General features: G+C 40.9%; 1 protein-coding gene across 1 annotated transcript in view; it reads right to left on the minus strand.

Moving 5' to 3' along the window:
• Positions 1-17126, minus strand: part of FAM171B (family with sequence similarity 171 member B) — a 32146-nt gene extending 15020 nt beyond the window's left edge. The window contains exon 1 of the mRNA XM_086465987.1: positions 17021-17126. Coding sequence (XP_086322113.1) covers positions 17021-17126 — 106 coding nt within the window. The remainder of the gene's footprint in view (positions 1-17020) is intronic.
• Between the last annotated feature and the right edge of the window lie 2913 nt (positions 17127-20039).

Below are 20039 nucleotides of genomic sequence, written 5' to 3' on the forward strand. Positions count from 1 at the left end.
ACATCTATAAAAAGTAAAAGCCTGTTATAGCTTTAAAGCTCATTAAAAACCCATGTACATGAAGGTGAGCTGTGGCCACAACTAACTGACACAGGAATGATTTAATGCTGAAGAAATCCCTCACACACAGCGCACCATCGGTCTGCGGTTACCTTTTCTTCTTTATTAAGGTACGATGCATTGACACAGTACAGACTTTTCTGCCTTGCATAGTGCATTAAAATGACCTAACAGGTAATCTCTAAACTCCAGTAGCTCTTGTATGGCTATATTCTGACAGTTATTGTCAGATACTAGGATAAGCTCTCTGACCAATTTTCAGTTATGCTTCTCATAGCTATCAAATAACCTGCAGATCTCATTAATAACCCCTACACATCCTAGCAGTCTTCACTTGCTAGCTATCACTGTTCTTTCATGCTGTGCTACTCCACGCAGTCATTTATAGACCCTACATACAGATGGGCATGTACATGTATAATGACACTTCTAATTCTACACAAGTAATTCTTTCTATTCCAAACTGGTAAGAGAATCTCTCATTTGAAAACTAATTATGTGTTTCTTTATTAAGATCTTTACATGCTATTTATATGCTGCTCCTTCCATTTAAAATAATAGCATAAAATAAATGCAGCAAATTATTTCTCCTCCCTAAAATGACACAGGAATACTACTAAAATACAAAACACACTGCAAATGTTTTGCCCTGTGCAATTTTAACTTTGTCTTTATTCATTAATTACAAATACAATCCACACATTTAATTTTCAACACATTATAATTGAACTGAGAAGCAAAGAACCTCACACAGTTCACAAAAGGTCTGAAGAAATTCAGCAAACAAATACCGAAGCAGCTGTAAAAATCAATTCCTGTGGAAAAAGAGAATGTCAGATTTAGGTAAGAACAAGACACACGCAGGGTAACAAATATGGTCATTCTACCTGGCTGAAAAGAGAAAACACCAGAAAGTTGACAACTAGGTGACTTAGGTTCATTCTTGCACTTAAGTTAAATGTTAAAGCAAGTATGGACTGCTCCTTGAAATGCACTTTGGAAAAAAAACGTACTGACATTTTACTGCCATACATCAGGGGTGCTGTTCAATATTGTTCAACTATTGAGACTTAGAGAACTGCTTTTAGGCAATGCAAAGACATCATAAAAAATTAAATATTAAATAAATTGGAGCCTAGATCTAATCAACATTTGCTCCATTTGTATATGAAAAGCCAATCCTGTGGAGGTAATACCACCACATAATCTATACGGTACAGTTCTGTAGCTTAGCAGTCCCTTAAAATATTTTAATGCAAAATTGAACATTAAGATGTATGTCTGAAAGGTCAGCTTTGGCAAAAATTTCTGCAACAGTGCAGAATACATTACCAACTTTCAGGGACAAAGCAGCAAAATGGGGTCTGTAAAAGTAGGACACCACAGTATTCCCACTGCCCTATTTCTGGTCAACCGATTTCCACAGAAGCCTTCATCAAATTCCCAATTATGAAGGAGCTAAGGCTAGATCCTTAGGTGGGCAAGCAGTACATTTTCCACAAAGAAAGGCCGTCACAGTCTCCGGTGAGCTTTTGCTGGGGAAAAAAAAAAATAGATTCTAACGCTGAGACCTTTTCAAACTTTTTTTTTTGTTGTTTGTTTGTTTGGGTTTTTTTTACATTTCCTTCAAATAAAGCATTACTTCAGATACAGAGAAACACCGCCTTACTTGAATGGCATATGCTGTGATAGGCACACGCAGACCACTGTGCCAGAGTCCTTAAGCATCCGTACACTAGTAAGAAAAACAAGGAAACTATTACTAGAAGCTCATTCATGCCAATACATGGATTATTCCAGCACCCACTACAGTCTTCAGCTGGCCCTCCTTCCCCCCTTACTGGCAAAACCCAAAAATAACACTTCAGGAAACATTTCACACTCTATCCTGATTCGCCAGTTCCAAATCAAGACCAGGCTACATCTCTTGAAACAACTGGGTAAGTTTGCTTTTAAGAGCTGAACAAAACAGCAATGTAGGAGAGATGTAAACTCAACAACCTACTGTAATCTCAGATAAAAACATCTCATCCTTGTTCCCACTGCTCATTCACTGCTTTCTGAAAACTATCTTTCCCAGTTCCTATTTCTCCATGCCTTTCATACTGTCCTGGAATAATCTCTGCGATGACGACTCCCCCTATTTTAGCCCATAAAATCACTGACCATGGAGAAAGATCAGCATTTTTCTAAAGATAAGGTTTTTTGCCAGTTTCATAAACTAAAAAGTGTTATCAATGTATGACATAAAATTAAATTTATAGAATCAAGCCCAGCAGGATGAGCACTTTAAATGAAGACTTCAAATCTAGCAGACTGAAAAACTACAGGGGATGGCCTGTGGCAAATTAGCACATGATCCAGAACAAACTTCAAGGTTCTAAGTAAATTAATAGGTCAAAAAAACAGACCCAAAATCCAGTTTCATGTCATTATAAAACCGTATCAGACAGTATGGAGAAGCTGACCATCTACTAAAATACCAGAAAAAGTGTATAGATTTTAGAGATAAGAATAAAGCCTCTTTCCCTTCTAAAAGTGATTTTGGTAGCAGAGAGAAGTAAATTAAAAAAATTTAAAAAATCACACTACTTTAGAAATAGACTGATTTTCACAGTCATACATTCTAGGTTTTTTCCCAGTGAAAATATTTATAGACTTAGCTCCATTTCTTTACATAGAATTAACAGCACATTTTTAATAATGCTTTTAGCAAAAAGTTGTTAATTGAATTCATTTGTTTACAACAGAATAATTATTTTCCTTTTATACCAGCATATTTCAGGGGTTTATATTTTGCATGTATGCATGTGCATATGTAAACACAAATCTTAAGCATGCAAGAGGAAAGGATTTGTTCGTTTTTTGAAGGAGTAAAGAAAATTACAAAACATTCTCATAGAAATCTTGCCTTCAAATTTTAGTTTAAAATGTATGCCTTATTAGTACTTAGGCACTTAAATAATTTCCAAAGCAGTGAACAGTCACTAGGTCAGTGTAAATCAACAGACTGACTTCCCCAGAACTTTCAAAATCAGTTCCTCCAAATTCAGAAGCAACTTAAAAATTAAATTTAATCAGACTATATATGGCCAACATTCAACACTGGCAAATTTTAGCTATCACATTTTGATAGAGGATATACTTGCCTAGCATGAGCTAATTCTTCAGAGAAGTGAAAGTTTAGAAACTCCTAGTATTTTTCAAACAGATGTTACATACCATTCCAGCTGTCTACTTCCACTACACACTTGTACAGCTACAGGCTGCAGCACTACCTTGAGTTCATATTTGAAAAAAAATAAAAATAAATACCACCACACTTGACAAACATGCAAACTTTTAGTGCTTGAAATTATTTTATTGGATTTGGATTATTTTATGATCTGGACAGCCTTAGTGTTCAAAGTCTGTACTACTGCATAGGTAAATTAACATTCCAGCTTTTTCAATTTTAAGATCTGTTATACAGAAGAATGGACTGATTTAAATAAATAAAAACAGACAAAACAACCCTCTTCTATAACCAACAGCTGAGTAATATCATTGTACATGGTTACACTTCCAACCAAGATCTCAGACCAGATTCATAAAGAAACTGAGTAAGCATGATATTCATTCCACAAATATTAACATGAACCAAATATTGACAAAACTGCAGTCCTGCAAAACCAGTAAAATAAAACAGATCATTATAGGCTGTATCCTTTGTGATTACTACTGTATAATCGATAAACACCTTCCTGGAATGATCATGCTTGTAAGAACTACCTAAGGATGTCATCAGGCTAATCTATACAGCTGCTCACAACAACTGTCCAGTGGGACCATACCCCCAAACACTTTCAAGTGCACCTAGTAAGACATGTAAAACAGAAAGAAAACAAGCATTCTCCTTTAAATATTCATGAGCTACCTAAGGAAGAGCTATGAAATTTAGATATGAAAGCAGCTATGAAATTTAGATGGGATTCTTTTCCCCTTATTCCTTTAACTCTGCATAATATACATGTGTCATTAAAAAAATTCACTAGAATATTTTTAATATTCATTTATATAGAAGTATACAGTTTACTGCTGTAAGGCACTCATTTGGTAAGTAGTTGCATGACATTTTTTCACCATTAGATGCTTTCTTCATTCAACTTACATATTAAAATTAGAATGTTTAACCATCCAAGACAGAACATGAAAACTCACTAGTATACAATAAAGCAGAACTTTATTTGACATTTCTTGCTGTACTGGTATATCAGCTTAGATAAGAATACCAATAAAATGCAAAACTGACACCTGCTAGCAAAGCTATGACAATTACAATTACCATAGCAACTCTCCATTTTTATATGCTGCTATTCTATTGCATCAGCCAGCCTGGTTCTCAAAGTTCTGGTTACTATGGAAGATGGAAGCTCAGAAATTCACCTTCCTGGGACAAGGGAAATATGTAGCAGACAAGACAAAATGCTGTGGTCTGCAGAGCTCCACTTACTTAGGATTCATTTATTTTAAATACCATCTTCTGTAATCTTAGATAAGATAAACGATTAATACAACACCAGAAATCTTAAATAAAACGTACATCAAATAAAGATAAATTTGCAAGTGAAAGATTTAAATGAGCAAGTAAATACTAGTAATAGAGCTCCTGAAGCCTATAAAGTAGAACACCTTTGCCCAGGCATTTCAGGGGCCATTATAAGATCATTTTCATCTCACTTACTTAATACTACACCTGTAATGTTGCTCTTTTTTTTTTGTGACTGCCTGTATCATTCTAGCTTGCAGAGTTGAGGGAATGAAAAAGTTATTATTAAAAATTCACACTTTGTTATAGAATACTGGGGAAAAAGTACAGAAGGAAAACATCAAAATCTGCATAACACTATTTTAAATATGCTACCTGAAACACCCACATTATATTAAATACCATCATGAAAAATGGGCAAGTGCCTATTAGATGATAAGCAAACAACATGCATTTCCCACTCATGAACTTTACAGTCAAACCTTCATTAAGTAATCAGAAAAAAATGAATCATTCAGCATCATCTCCTTGACAAAATGAGACCATTTCTAAGAGAGAATTTCTAATGATTTGTGAAATCTACCCTTTAACAGTCAATATACTTTGACAGAGAAAGAGTATTCCAGTAACCCTGTAGCATGAATCATCTTTTCTTAACCTAACGGGTTAGGTACAGGATTTGTCTTGTAATTCTTAGTGGTGTCTAGTGAGCAGAATTAGCTAAAAAAAAAAATTAAAATCGTGCAAGTTCAAGTATCCCCTTAATTTGGCAGAGTGAAAAAAAAAAAAGTCACAGGAAAACAAAGCAGTACTGTCTTCAAACATGACATTTAATGCCCTGAAGATTTTAAAGATATGCCTGTATAAACTCACTGTGGCATAACATAACCTACAAACTAGCAGTTCAAACGTCAGTGCATGTTACTCCCTAATCACACAGGAAAACTACTGAGGCATTCAGTGACATTGTTCAACAACATGCTGGTGACTACTCTTCACTGAAAATACTTTTCTTCCCCAAAAGCTGCAAAATCTCATACTACTGCTTAAAGAAAGATATTTGCTATGTTCAAGTAATGTTTATCTTTCACTCATAGGAAAAGATCCTCTAACCCCTTGGAAGAAGGCCAGTGTGTAAAGACATACATGGAAAAAAACACAATTGAAAGTTTGCAGACCAACATTTCCTAACTGTAGTCCTGTACATGCAGGACAGGAATTTTTTAAGGCATTAGTTAGGAAATCCATATTGCAGCAACAAAAGAATACCCAACAAGCTACTACCTCTTTCACATATAATTTATTAAAATTGAGTTTTATAAAGTGAATTATTAAAAATCACAAAATAATAAATATGACATTAATTTTTAGAAAAATTATTGCACATTAAAATGATTGCAGATTCCTACTAATTTTTCATTAAGTAAAATTCCACAGATGCCATAAAAAGAGTTTAAGAGAGAGAAGGATCTGTCAAATCAGATGACAGGATAAAGTAAAACAACTGAATCAAGACTGCCCCCACAATAACATAACCCTTCTGCGTACACGGATGTCTTGAGGTAAGTGGCAATACTGAATATACTGATGATCCAGCCATTGCCACTTTGAATTATTGCCTCTCTACAGCTCAGCACAGGATAAAGTGCTCCAGGATCCAGCTAAAGGACAGTTGTTAAGAGACCAACATGCTGCCCACCAACTGTGTCTCCAACACAAACACAACTAACACAGACACACAAGCTCCCCCTTTGCAGCAAGTGGCCAAGTTCATGTAGGGAATAAATGGGAAACAACTTAGCACCATGGAAACCTTTCTAGGATGACAGAAATATTTTATTGACACCAAGACTAAAAAAAAAAATGATACAGTAAACACTTTTTTCCCCAAAAAAATACTCAGATTTATTCGGCACCTCTGACACCATGCCAACCGGACTGAGGGAAACATTCACTTCAGTATTTCTGAGACAATCTGTTCCACGAAACACTGAAGAATCCAAGAGACAGAATTGCAAGGGGACAGGTTTTCTACATTGTGCTTAGAGAAAAAAAAAAAAAACAAATCCCAAAAAAACACAACAAAAACACACCACCACCAAAGGGGAAAAGGAAAAGGAACCTGACAACTAATGAAGAGGCAAACAGCCGTCACAGATTCTTTTGCCCAACACCACACCAGAACTATGCAGTATCTCACAAATGTTTTACTGGGTCTCCATTCCAGTCAACTTAGAGGGTTTTCTCAACATCAATGGTCCGTAATCCAAAAAAAAATAAATCTCTCCTTCAGTCCACCGACTAAGTTTTCTCCTCTGCTCTTAAAAATAATGAAATAAGCTCCTGTGATATCCATCACAAGGCATAAATCATGTTATGAACAGCTTCTATGGTTACACACACACATCCCTCTGATGTCCTGCATTTATCCAATACAAAACTAAGTATTTCTCCTGTTCAGTCACTTAATGAAAGGGTTCAGAACAGAGGAAAAGTATTTTCCACAATGACCTGAAAAAAATTTATAATTTCGTTAATGTCTGTAATAGTTGGGAGGGAGCAAACACCTCCTTACTCATTGCTGCAGAATGGCCTATATTTTCAAGTATCTTGACATCATTGACCTTTACTCTAGTTTAGCTCACATTAGCACAGACAAATTATGAACCAGATTTGCTACCTCATAGAAAATAACTTACATAAGAATGTTCCAAACAGTTTCATTTGGGAGCCTTGCCCATATAAAGTCATTAATAATAAATAAATTTGGTGACTTGCCAAATTTCATAACCAAAAGCCCATGCTACACACTAGTAGCTATTTCAGACTGAGCCAACTGTATACATCATACTTATAAAACAGCCGCAAATGCTCAGCAGAAGATCTAATTCCACTTTCTTCTAATTTCCTCTAATGCATTAGAGGAAAATGGTTTACCCAAAAAGAAATGCAGAAGTTACAAGAGAAACATTAGCAGCTGACACACCCCACAGTCATGTACAAGTCCAAGCCAGTGATTTGAGGAGGCGACAAAATGTACCCTGAAAGTCTGCAGATGGTAACTAGCTGAGGATGCACTCAGTATGCTCCAAGGCACCTAGACAGAGATATGGGCCAACAAGAACCTCACGAAATTCACGAGACAAATACAAAATGATGCATCTGATCTCTTCCAAGAGTACTTGCAAGAGATTGACTGGCAGGGCAGTAGCTCTGCTGAAAACATCAGGGAGTCCCGGTAAGCAGTAAGCTAAACATGCCAGGAGGGCACCCTGGAAGCGATGAAGACTAACAGCACACCACACTGCATCAACAGAAGCATAGCAAATGGAGCAAGAGAAGTAATTAATCCCTCTCACTTAGCACACACTAGACTGCATCTGGTAACTGCACTCAGTTTTGGACCCACAGAAAGATATATGCCTTGTTTAACCTTGCAAAGGAAAGGCTTTGGGGAACCTAAACAACAGCCTTCCAATACCCCTGAATTTAACAAGAAGACAGAGCCAAGTTCTCTGTCGATATGCGTGGCAGGATAACGAAATGCAACAGTCACAAATTGCAGCGAAAGTTCTGACTGGACGTAAGGAAAATTTTTTTCTCTCTGAGGATAAACAGTCATGGGAATAGGTTGTCCAAAGAGGTCTCCCTTCTTGGAGGCTTTCATGGACCGACAGAAAGAGCTCCCAGGTCCAAATTCAGTGTCAATCCTGCTTTAAGCAGGCTGCACTTCAGTGTTCCTGATATCCCCTCCAGCCTGAATACCTCCACAATTCCAGATCCTCATAGTTACTTTTAAATCACAGAACACACTGAAAAAAAAAAGAACAAACCACCACATGAAGAACAAATACCATCTTCACTTAATCATGGTTTATTTCAGCTGCTAATTTTAATACACTTGGAAAATCTGGCTGGACTTTTTAAAAGGTGATAATCAAGGGCTCTCAACCTGATGCAAATTCCATGCTTTATTAAGAAAATGGGATGAAAATAAATACTTTCTCCTGCATGGCCTTACTCGGTAACACTTGCAGTCAATGAAAACAGAAACACTGATGATTCTGAAAGTAAAATCAGTTTGATTAACGAAAAGGTTGCATGGACCTGCAACTAAAATAATCTAGAACACAAAACCTGAAAGCTACGTGCGTACTCCAGTGGGAAAGCTCAATTGTTGAATACCGGCAAAAGATTGATGAGAAATAAAGAAATAAAAGTACGTCGACCAGAAGAAAACATTTCAGAAGAGGCAGAAGACCTATTAAGGACCATCTAGAAAATAAAATAAAAAAAGAAAGCCTAAATTCAACTCTTTCCTCCAAAATGAATTGCATGATAATGGGTCAGTGCTCCAATTTATCTGGCTATAACTATACTGTGTTTAGTAAAAGTACTCAAGCAAACAGCCAGTCGTACAGGCTAAAGCACTCATCAATCAAATGATGCTCTAGAGACCTTGAGGCGCTTTTGAGGTGCAATGGTCATGTCAATAATGCATTTCAACAAGAGTATGCTGAGAACATGTTGAAGCGGTTCTGAGATACTCTGTACTTTGCTGCTTCATGACCTCCTAATGCACATGGCTCAATACATGCCTTGCAGTCATACTTAAAACCACTGCATCATATTCAACACAAAAAAACCACTCCCACCACAGCTATTTGGCCACCATTTGCAGGTTAACCTGCTACAGCTGCCAGTAGTTCAGATAAGATCCACACGAAAAACACCAGATTTGGCAAAATTGGACAAGGAAAACCAGAAGGTAGAGAGCCAAGAATTTTTTTCCTCTCTAACCCATCAAGAGACACAATTTATTTCCATGTAATCTCAATGAGAAGTCACGTCTTGTCTCTTCCACTGGTAGGACTGCGCTGTCTTCTGTACCTGGCACTATCAACAGTAAATGCAGAATGCTTAAGCCAGAAGGGTCATGTGGAAAGCCCAGCAGAAGGATCTGACCACGTAATCCATCTCCTTCAACTCTCATTTCCACATTGTAAAGGGTAACAATTGTGCCCTGAAGTCCAACTTAGGTCTTTCAGTCAGTAGAGACACTCTTCAAGTCCCCATGATGAAGCATAATCACAACTTCAGGGAAGAGAAAGAAGGACAAGAAATTGAGGGGGAAAAGAGTAAGGATAGCATGGGAACCTGACAGGATTCATGCCTGCACTTGGTGAGCCTTAGGGAGTTATGCATGCAGAGACAGGAAAGAACATCACTTCCCAGCCCTGTCAAGTCCAGCAGTTCACATAGGATGGCTCCCAGGAGCTACATCAGAAAAGAAGACACATCACCAGGGTCATGCCATGCATGTACCATAAACTGCAGACCCGTCAGTATTTTGTTTACAAGAACGTACAATATACTTAAAGTCAGAGGGCATGCAGAATCATTTGGAAAGTTACAGCAGCTGGTCCAGCTGAGACAGGACATTTTCTTCACATCATCTACAGAAAGTTGAGAACTGCTCATGAAATTCATAGCATACAACACAGTTTTTTACTTGACAGTACTGCTAGTGCCACACGTTACTCCTATGTTCTTACTGAGAAGCCACATTTAAGGTAACCAGTGCTTTTGGAGGGTCCTGCACACAAACATCAACAGGCATAGTCCAGTATATCTCCTAGTCACAAGAACCTGCTCACACTACAGTGTATCTGTGCTCTCTCATATGGAAGGTCTAAGCATCATCCCTCCCCAATCTACATCCCTCCCAAAATGAGAAGGTAATACATTCACCGAAGGTGATCCTCTGTACTGACTGTCTCTTCTGTAGATGTGAAACAGAGATGTGGTGGGGCTGTACAAGCATATGGTCTGTCTGTGCTTCCAAACTGTGTCTGAGGCCGCAGGACTGCCCTTTCCCAAGGACCCAGCTGTTGGATGGATCTGGAGTGCCTATTCCAGCTGAAAAGATGAGTTACAGCTTGAGTGAAACCTCCCCTACTAAACACCTGGCTTAGGGGCAGAGGGCACTCCTAAAGACTAATTCATTTTCTTGAGCTTTCAAACCTTAAGTTACCTTGCAAAGGTTCTTTGAGCAAATATACTTTTCATATGGCTGACTGTAAAGCTGTGCACACTCACATCCTCCGATCAAGCATGTGCCAGCATGAAAATTGCTTTCAAATCTCATGTTTTCTCTACAACAACTAGTGCTAGGAAAGCAAAGCAAGAAACCCAATAGCTACTTCGGAGCCTGATAAATACAACTTCTTGTAGACATGTGTGGAAGATGACAGTTTAGGAGCACACCTGAAGTGTGCTGGAACACCTCTGCCAAGCTAGGATTAGGTAGGAGGAGTTAGATCTGGCAGTTTCATCCTACCGAACACAGAAGCATTACTCAAGAGTACACCAACTCCTACCATGCAACAGATATTCTTTATCACAGGATCTGGGTGCTCCTACAGCAAACCACATTGCTAGATCTATGAATTACGAATTTAACACAGTACCAGGAGTAATACAGAGGACTCATCTACTTTGTCACATTGTGCCTCAAATCCCCATTCATTACAGAAGGATATAGCAAATACAAAACCATGCAACTTTCAAGATGACAAAATAACCTTTGCTATTTTTCTAAGTTTGACATGCCAAAATTTAAATTTATTTTGGGTAAGCTTTTGTCTCAGATCTTTGCCTCTGTCTTCAAAGACTTCATCTACTGAGCTAGTTCACAGAGAAAGCATCCCCAGTGACCCAGATAGCAGTTGCACTCCAGATCCTGAAACTGCCTTCTTCTCAGCGTGACAGCAATTCTGTGAATGCTTTTACATATCAATTGGCCTTTGATGATGTATCCTGTGCCGACAGATTGACAAGAAGTAATGAAACTTTAACAAAACAAATAAGAACTGCAAAAACTACCACCTTGCAATACGTAGCTTCCTGCCTTGCTGATCACTCTTGCTTCCTGCCACTTCTCCTCACAGTGTAACTGTGGGTCCCGGTTCAGCGAATGCTAACACACATTTCTGTCCTCATCTCTCGCAATTCTTCATAACAAAAGCTACTATCAATGCAAGCTTCCTGCAATCAAGTTCTCTAATTCTCAAGTATAGGGCATGACGCTGTATAATGTATTACAAGCACCAATAAAAGTAAACTTTCAACTCAGGAGAGCTGCCTACCTCTTCAGAACTCCTCAGTAACTTTTTGTTCATATTGATTCTTTTCCTGAAAAATAAAAATGTATTTTTATTTGTGCTCTACCATACAAAACCCCAAACTCCTCTTTTTCTTGTATTAGTATCTGAGTGACCTAAATCATGGAACACATGGACAAATAAATGAAATTATCTGTGATTATTTATTTTTCATTATTAATTTCTGTCTCAAACTGTGAATGCTTTATCACCTCTCAGTGTCCTAATGCCCTTCCTGATATTTTGTTGCACTGCTAAGCCTTAGATCATCACAGAAAAGCTAAGTCACTTAAAAACATCAGCTCCAATAAATCAGGACAAGTCTAAGTCTTACATTCTTTCTCTACTTTCTCGCCTAGCTGAGAAACTATTATGGCAAATCCCAGAGGCTGAGAACGCTGAGAAAACTGTATAGCAAGTCAAAAGACATTTTCTGAGCTTACTTCCATAAGTGGAGTTCATTGCTTGCATTAAACCATTTTGCTGGGGTATGCATGTAATACTTTTAGAATTCTATTTCATAACAAAAAAATTATTTTTCACCAGATCAAAAAATCAGCTTTCCAAAGCTTCATTAAGGTTCTTCGTAACCAACACAGATTCCCAGCAAATGTTTACATCCAGTATATTAAAAAAAAAAAAAAAAACCAGAAGTTGTAAACACTGCAAACCATCTCCTCCATGTCCCAGTGGAAAACAATTACTACAGTTTAACCCATAAGCTTTGACAACTTAAAAATAAACCTTTTCCTTGACAGAGATTTATTCCAATACCTACTGGATAAGAAGGTTGTGTTGCTGGTTGTATAAAACAATTAACCCCAGCGCTGATCAGAAGTCCCTAGTTAGACAGCCCTGACTTCTTGAGCAGGAACTGTACCCTATCTAATCACTCAGTCATGAAAATTACTGAATTTCCTTCTTTATAGGAATGCTACAGAATCTTCTGTACAGCTTTTAACTCCTCACTCATTTTCTTGGGGTCTGTACCTGACTGTGACAGAAGCTCGAAAACAGAACTGGATTTATTGCTGCTGTACTAATCCCCTATGCAGTGACTACAGAGACAGTAAACCATAAAGGTTGTTCCATCAAGCGACAAACAAGCCAGTCACACAGCACTTTATTTTATTTTTTTATAAAGTGGATCATTATGTATTATCACTCAAATTCAAACCCAGATTAACAGAACAAGTTATCAGAACCAAATGCTCCTCTAAACACCTAAGCAGATAGTACTGCGAAATGGGCACAGAATCAAATTCCACAGGCAGCATCCAGACAGCGTATTTGTCTCCAACAGGTGCAAAAGTAATCTCTCATTTTCTTCCAGGTTTGCCAACAATCACATATTTATCTCAGTCTCACCAAACAGAACTAACCGCATAAATACACACAGCAATTCCAATTCTCTCCTCTCCTTTGTTCATGACCATTATTAGCTCTTACTGCTTTTTAATTTCCCCCTACCAAAAACAAGCTAATCTTACCATTGCACACAAAACCACCAGCCTAAAAAAAAAAGCAACATAATTTCCCCCCACCCCAAATTCTGGAATGTGAGGCAGATTGGGAACAATCTATAATAAATACGATAGCAAGCCTTTTTTTGCTTATGCTGGGATTACAAAAGGTACAGAGAGGACTCACAGCATAGAATATGAAGTTACGTGACAGAAACCTGAAGAAAAAATACCTACTTTAAAACATACTTCAAGTCTAATTTAAGGTCTCAACGTGGAAAAGAATTCCAAAATTAAGATGTCTATACATAATGTGACAGCTTCTGTTTACACAACTGCTGCTTTTTCCAGCAGAACCTTGTCCATTCAGTATAGGTCAGATCTGCCACAGAGCTGATGCAGTTAAGTATCACTTATTCAATCAGTGGTCTCTGCTCTGTTTATTGCCCAACATCTGCATTATAAAGAGAATAACAACAACGCACCACATCCAGAATATCCCAAGCATCGTGAACATTAAAGAATACAAGCCACACCTCCTGTAAAAATGCATCTCAATAAAGATAAACAGAAGGGAACATGGAAAACAAAACCAGGTTTGCCTGGATTAAAGCCAGGGCTATAATTCACTGAATTCTGTGCTCAAGTCCGCTGACCTCAATGCAGAGTATTCGAAGCTCCCAGTGACTTCTCTTCAATTGCTTCCACACACCCGAGTCTAAACTGCCACACAGAAAATGGAAAAACTCACTAAGAATGACAAGGAGCCAAGACAGGTTCTCCACTTTAGCAATCATCACACTAACTAGAGGCCAGTCCCCCTCTCCCCAACTTTTTTTTTTTTCCCCCTAAAATTTGGAAGAATAGCTACATCCATTAGAGAACATGAGGTAGAGTAACTCCATGAACTGAGTCTCTCTTGTGCACATCTTCTCTGCCTCATCTTTAGAATTTACTTATTTCTTTTGGCAGTGGTAAGGTATTTTTTAAGGGAGAAGAAAGAAGGAATGAACAAAAAACTCCATACTCAGTCATGATGTGCAACTACCTTCTCACTGCTACATTTACATGTCAGCAGCAGAGTCCGCACCCCAAACCTTTGTACTTGGGAGATGCTGACTTTAGCATCTCTTCTCAGACAGCGCAGTAATTACACTGGCAGAAGTCTGTTAATCCACGAGGGAATTGATCCATAAAACGGTACAATTAGCTTCGACAGAACAGGGACATCGATACAGGAATGTCAAATGAGAGAAGGTTGAGAACTCCAACCCTTTCTCTGCACCTTCCCTATTTTAGGAGGATAAGGTTCCTTCGCTCTAGCAACGCTGGGGTCACAAACACAGCATAAATCCAAATTCAGCCAGACTCCTCCTTGCTTCCAGAAGCCACGGCCTGCCTGGCAGTTCCCCGCACAGGGCCTGCAGCTGCTGCAGGAGTGGCCTCTTCAGAGCGTCCCCCTTAGGGAATACTCCGCTGCCAGTCTTTTGCTGGAAAGGCAACATCCACTTATGTTACCTACCTTTCGGCTGGAAACCATCAAAAGATAATTTCATGGAATAAGACATTAGTATCAGATAAATATATATCTGGACACAGGCTCTTTTTTAAAATTTAAAAAAAGTCAATAGAGCAAAAATTCCTTACATGCTTTACTGAAAGAAAATACCACACAGAAAGCAAAGGTGCTTAGCAGCTTCTTTAGAATAATCGAAGTTTCATAGCTGTGATTAGCTTGTCTTTTTAGAAGATTAATGACTACTGGCTTCTTTCAATTTTTGATGAACATAAAAATTAATCAAAATCGTTTAGAAAGCCAGACAACAAGTGAAATAAAGCTTTAACTGTGTTTAAATATAACAAACACTAAGGATCAGCTCAAATGGTAATTTTCAACATTCATAAAGTGAGATTGATCATGGAAGCTGTGTACTGTAAGACATTTTCAGGACACTCCTACCTCAAAACCTATGAAGCATAATAAGCAAATAAAAGAAAGCAACAACTAGGCACGTGGGTCTGCAACAGCAACGACAGCAAACCAGTACCATCGGCATCAAATTGTTTGGTACAAAGAGATTTTGGCCAGGGCTGGAGGCAATATGGTAACAGAGCTTCCTGAAAAGAAATCAATACCTGAAACCAAAGGATCATTGAATTACAAAAACTGCCTCCCCCCCCCCCCCCCGCCTTTTTTTAGCTACTCAATTTTTAATGACTAAAATGTTCACTGCACAAGTTGGAAATGCTGCCAATGCCCTTTAAGTGAGGTTTGCTGGTGATTAATGGTATGTTCCTCTAAAAGCACGACAAGAAACAAAATAATGAAAAATCATCAGTTCAAAAAGAAAACCAAGAACCAAGCTGTTGAAGTATATTTCTTTAAAGTCCTATAGTTTAAACATTTGGAAAAGAAAGCAAACGAACAAACCAAACCCACAGCAGAAAGAAACCAAAGAACAAATCAAGGAATTTTAAGAGTGTATCAGGAGAATTTAAGAATGCATTCATATTCTTTCAGATCTCGTTTCTTGTTCTACATGTTTAAGAAGTTACAAGTAAAGACCATAATTAAAGATTTTTGCTTGTATTTCCCAATACATACTTTGGCAGCTTTGTAAATTGGCTTCACTTCAGCTAAATATTAACCATATGCCTGAAACTAACAGCATTTTATACCTTCTTGAAGTCAACTGGAAATAGAAATATGTCTATATGTTAAAAATGAACAAATGCTCTAGAGATATGCCCAAACGGAGCCTTGGTGCTAAAAGGTCTTAAATAATTCACGTTTGAAACCATTTTGAAATTTTTCAGTGAAAGGCAGTATGTCAAGAAAAATACGGGGTTTACCATAATTTAAGCCACTAAGACTTCAGAATATACACATATTTTTTAAACTAGACGACAGAACAAACACCTTATCACCTACCCCCGTTCTGCAATGGGGTAACCTCACACATCTGACCGCAATACCAAGACCTAATACTGAAATAAGCACATAATTTTCATGCTCTCAGCTGTTGGATGAACAATGTATTTCCTCCTTCTACAGAGGAAATGCAAAAACTAACGAGCTCACCAGCCCCATCACTCATTTGATAGGCTTAAGACACTTGCATGTTATCAGTTGGTTTATTATTTATTTTTATATTGATACAAATGTATAGAGGAGTAAATACACGTCTATTTAATGTCTTTTTTTGTATTTTATACACGCACGCCTATCTCACTCCGGTGACTCCCGCCAAAAAACAGGCATTCCTAGGGCCACGCTCCCCCGCGGTCGTGTGCTCGGCACCGGTGGAGCCTCTCCCGCTGGGTCAGGAACGGGCTGCAGCATCACCGCCCTCGGTTTTCCAGCCCGCCAGTGACACGCTACAGCAGCCGCATACCGCTCCGGGGATGCTAAAGATGGAGCCCGCTCGCCCCGTAGCAGCCGCCACGGCTCCGCTACCCGCCTCACGAACAACGTAGAGGTTTCTTTTCCGCCGCCCGGGCCCTCCCAGACTCGCACCCACAAACACCTCACGGGGTTCTGCCGACGCGCCCCTCCGCAGCGCGGCGGGAGCAGCCGAGGCCGCCGACCGCCCCTCCTCGCTCCGGGCGGAGGAACGCGGTGGGGCTGAGGAGCCCCGACGGCGCGGCCCCAGGGGAGTGAAAGGAGAAATCTCCACAGGGAAGGCGGGAAATAGAGGTGTCCACCCGGCGGCGGAAAACGAAGGGAGAGTTGGTACCTGAGGCCGCCGCGGCGGCGGGGGCACCCCCCGGCAGCGCCGCCCGCTGTTGCTGCTGCTGCTGCGGGCGGGTGGCGGCGGCTGCGGCGTCGACGGGAGGCGGCCACCCCATCAGCAGCGTCGCGGCCGCCAGCCCCAGGAGCAGGGAGGAGAGGCGCCCACAGGTGCCCGGCATGGCGAGCAGCCCGAGGGCAGCGGAGGCATATTGCGGGCGAAGACGAGGGCGGGAAGCCGGGACCAGCGGCTCCGGCAGCGGTAGCGTGACTGCCGCGGCGAGCAGCCGGCCGAGCAGGCGAGCGCGCGCCCCGCCCCCCGCACGTGACGGGGCGGAGCCTCCGCGCCGGGCGGGGCCGCGGTGCGGCCGAGGCGCGGGCCGGGCCGGGAGCGGTGGCGGGACGGCGGCGAGCGGGCGTCCTGGCGGGCTGCCGCTGGCTGCGGTCCGGGCCCAAGTCCCAGTGGAGAGGCGCCTGGCTGTTACTGTCCGACGGTGAGAGTGTGCTGCGCGCCCCGCGGCCGGCGGAGGGGAGGGGAGGGGAGGGGAGGGGAGGGGAGGGGAGGGGAGGGGAGGGGAGGGGAGGGGAGGGGAGGGGAGGGGAGGGGAGGGGAGGGGAGGGGGAGGGGAGGGGAGGGGAGGGGAGGGGAGGGGAGGGGAGGGGAGGGGGAGGGGAGGGGAGGGGGAGGGGAGGGGAAGGGGAGGGGAGGGGAAGGGGAGGGGAGGGGAGGGAAGGGGAGGGGAGGGGAGGGGAGAGGGAGGGGAGGGGAGGGGAGAGGGAGGGGAGGGGGGGAGGGGGAGGGGAGGGGGGGAGGGGGAGGGGGAGGGGGAGGGGAGGGGAAGGGGAGGGGAGGGGGAGGGGAGGGGAGGGGAGGGGAGGGGAGGGGAGGGGAGGGGAGGGGAGGGGAGGGGAGGGGAGGGGAGGGGAGGGGAGGGGAGGGGAGGGGGAGGGAAGGGGAGGGGAGGGGAGGGGAGGGGAGGGGAAGGCGAGGCGAGGCGAGGGGAAGGGGAGGCGAAGGGCCGGCTGGTGCTGCGGCCTTCGGCTGAGTTGTCGAGGAAAGTGAAATTAAACCACGCCGTCCGCGCTTTCTTTCAGCCCTCGAAGTGGCAGCGCTCACATCAATTCTGACACTTGTTGCTGAGAGTATTCAAGCGCGCTTGGCAACCTCCGTGCAGCACGTCACGTCAGAGGCGGGCACGTGAGGATTGGGCTTGTCACCCTGAAAAAAAACCTTCCCTCAGGCGCTGGTAAGTGGCAGTCATTGTGGCAGTCATCATAACTGCATTAGCAGCATCTCCTGAAGCTTCCATTCTACACACAGGCATGTCTTTGCCTTATTTTCACATTAACGGTCCCAAAATCCAACATTAGACACTTTTTGGAATTGATACACATTAACAGGTAAAATCGGGAGGCATGCATAGATACAACCTAGGGTGGGATCATGGAAAAATTACTGAAGTTGTTCACAGCAAGTAGGACTGCTGCACCTGAGCAATGGCAGCGCGTCTGGACAAGTCACACTCGCCTGCAGCGCGCAGCCGGCTGCGTGGTTAAGAGCTGAACGCACACTGGGACCACCTTGCTGGGAAGTTCACACTAGCGGTGATGAGCGTGCCCATGCCATGACTTCAGTGAGGCAAACAGCTCACTGAAAGGGCTTTCACAACTGGATGATAGTACATTTTCAATGTATCTTTGAGTAGTGAAGATAAATTTATTTGGAAAGTATAAAATAATTTTATTTTCCTTTTAATAGAATAAAGAATAGCCAAATAAAAATATTTATTTTAGATATAATGACTTATTAAGCCAAATTCTATAGTCTTCAGATCTCAGAAAATTTCTTCAATGCAGAGGAAAAAGAAGGGGAATAGAGTTACAAACTATAGAGGAACAGAAATTTTCCCATCTGAAATGAGGAACTACCAGGTTATAGTGCATATTTTCACAGATCTCTTAAAAAAATCTAAAGAAAATATATTTTTCCTTATGTTTTAATGCCATTCTATACAGTACAACGTAATTAAGTCATTGCCATTAAAAATAACTTCAAATAGATTTGGGGTTGGCACAGAAAATACAATTTACTTTTATTGCAGTTGCTGATAGTTTGTTGGCACCTTTTGGGACTGCCGAAGAATGGACTGGCTTCACCCACTCATGCATCGTGAACGATCCTTTCCTGCAGAGTGGTGCTGCAGTGGCAAACATACACCCTCCTCAGCAGGTACTTCTCAATATATTCTTTAGAACTGTTTGTGTAAATGAGTCTCCCTTTTCATCAGCACCAAAAAACCCCATGCCATGAAAACTGTATTTGATTTCACGGGACCTTTCTTTTAAGTAAGCAAAAGACCACAAAACCCAAATAAAACAATCATTAACTTGATGTGGAACTCTTTCCCAGCAGCTCATCATGAGGAGAGATTCTCTCTTTTGTTTAGAAAATATTTGTTCAGTGCCTCCTGGCCTAGTTAACATCCTCTCACCCAGCTTCCTATTTCAACCTTTTGTCTGGGCACTGCAAAAAAAGAGAGGCTGCTTCGGCACAGCCTCTGTTAGAGTTGAATTAATTTTGGAATCCCTGCAACATTGCATGTTCTCAGGTGGAAGAAAGGGGTCTAGAGAAAGCTAGCTAATGCTTTGAGCAATTTCCTTCCTTTGTTAATGACTTTGAAGAATGAGTATGTGATATGGAGAAAGTATGGATCACATACATGTTCATTTCCAAGTGTTTGTAGACAGGCTTTTAGAAAGATACAAATTAAGTTTATTTCAGGAGGAATAGTTGAACCAAGGTGGCAGCTGCAACATTTTAAGTTAATGTTCATGATGTGAATATGCACAATTATTCATTTATAAAGTTCTGAAGCAAATCTGTTAAATGTGTGATGAAAGCTTTATTGAAAATGGCTCAAAAAGCAGAATAACGGGTGTGGAAATTAATTTTGTACTGCACTGAGATGAATGACTGAGAAGGGAGTAGAGTACACAGTGCCCATTTGAGAAAAAAAAAACATAATCAGAATTATGTTTTCTTAACCAAATTTTATTTGAAAAGAGATGAAAGCTGATAATAAGTAATTTACTTC

The sequence above is a fragment of the Leptosomus discolor genome, chromosome 5 (genome assembly GCF_034619465.1).
Source record: "Leptosomus discolor isolate bLepDis1 chromosome 5, bLepDis1.hap2, whole genome shotgun sequence".
In the NCBI taxonomy this organism is placed as follows: Eukaryota; Metazoa; Chordata; class Aves; order Leptosomiformes; family Leptosomidae; genus Leptosomus; species Leptosomus discolor.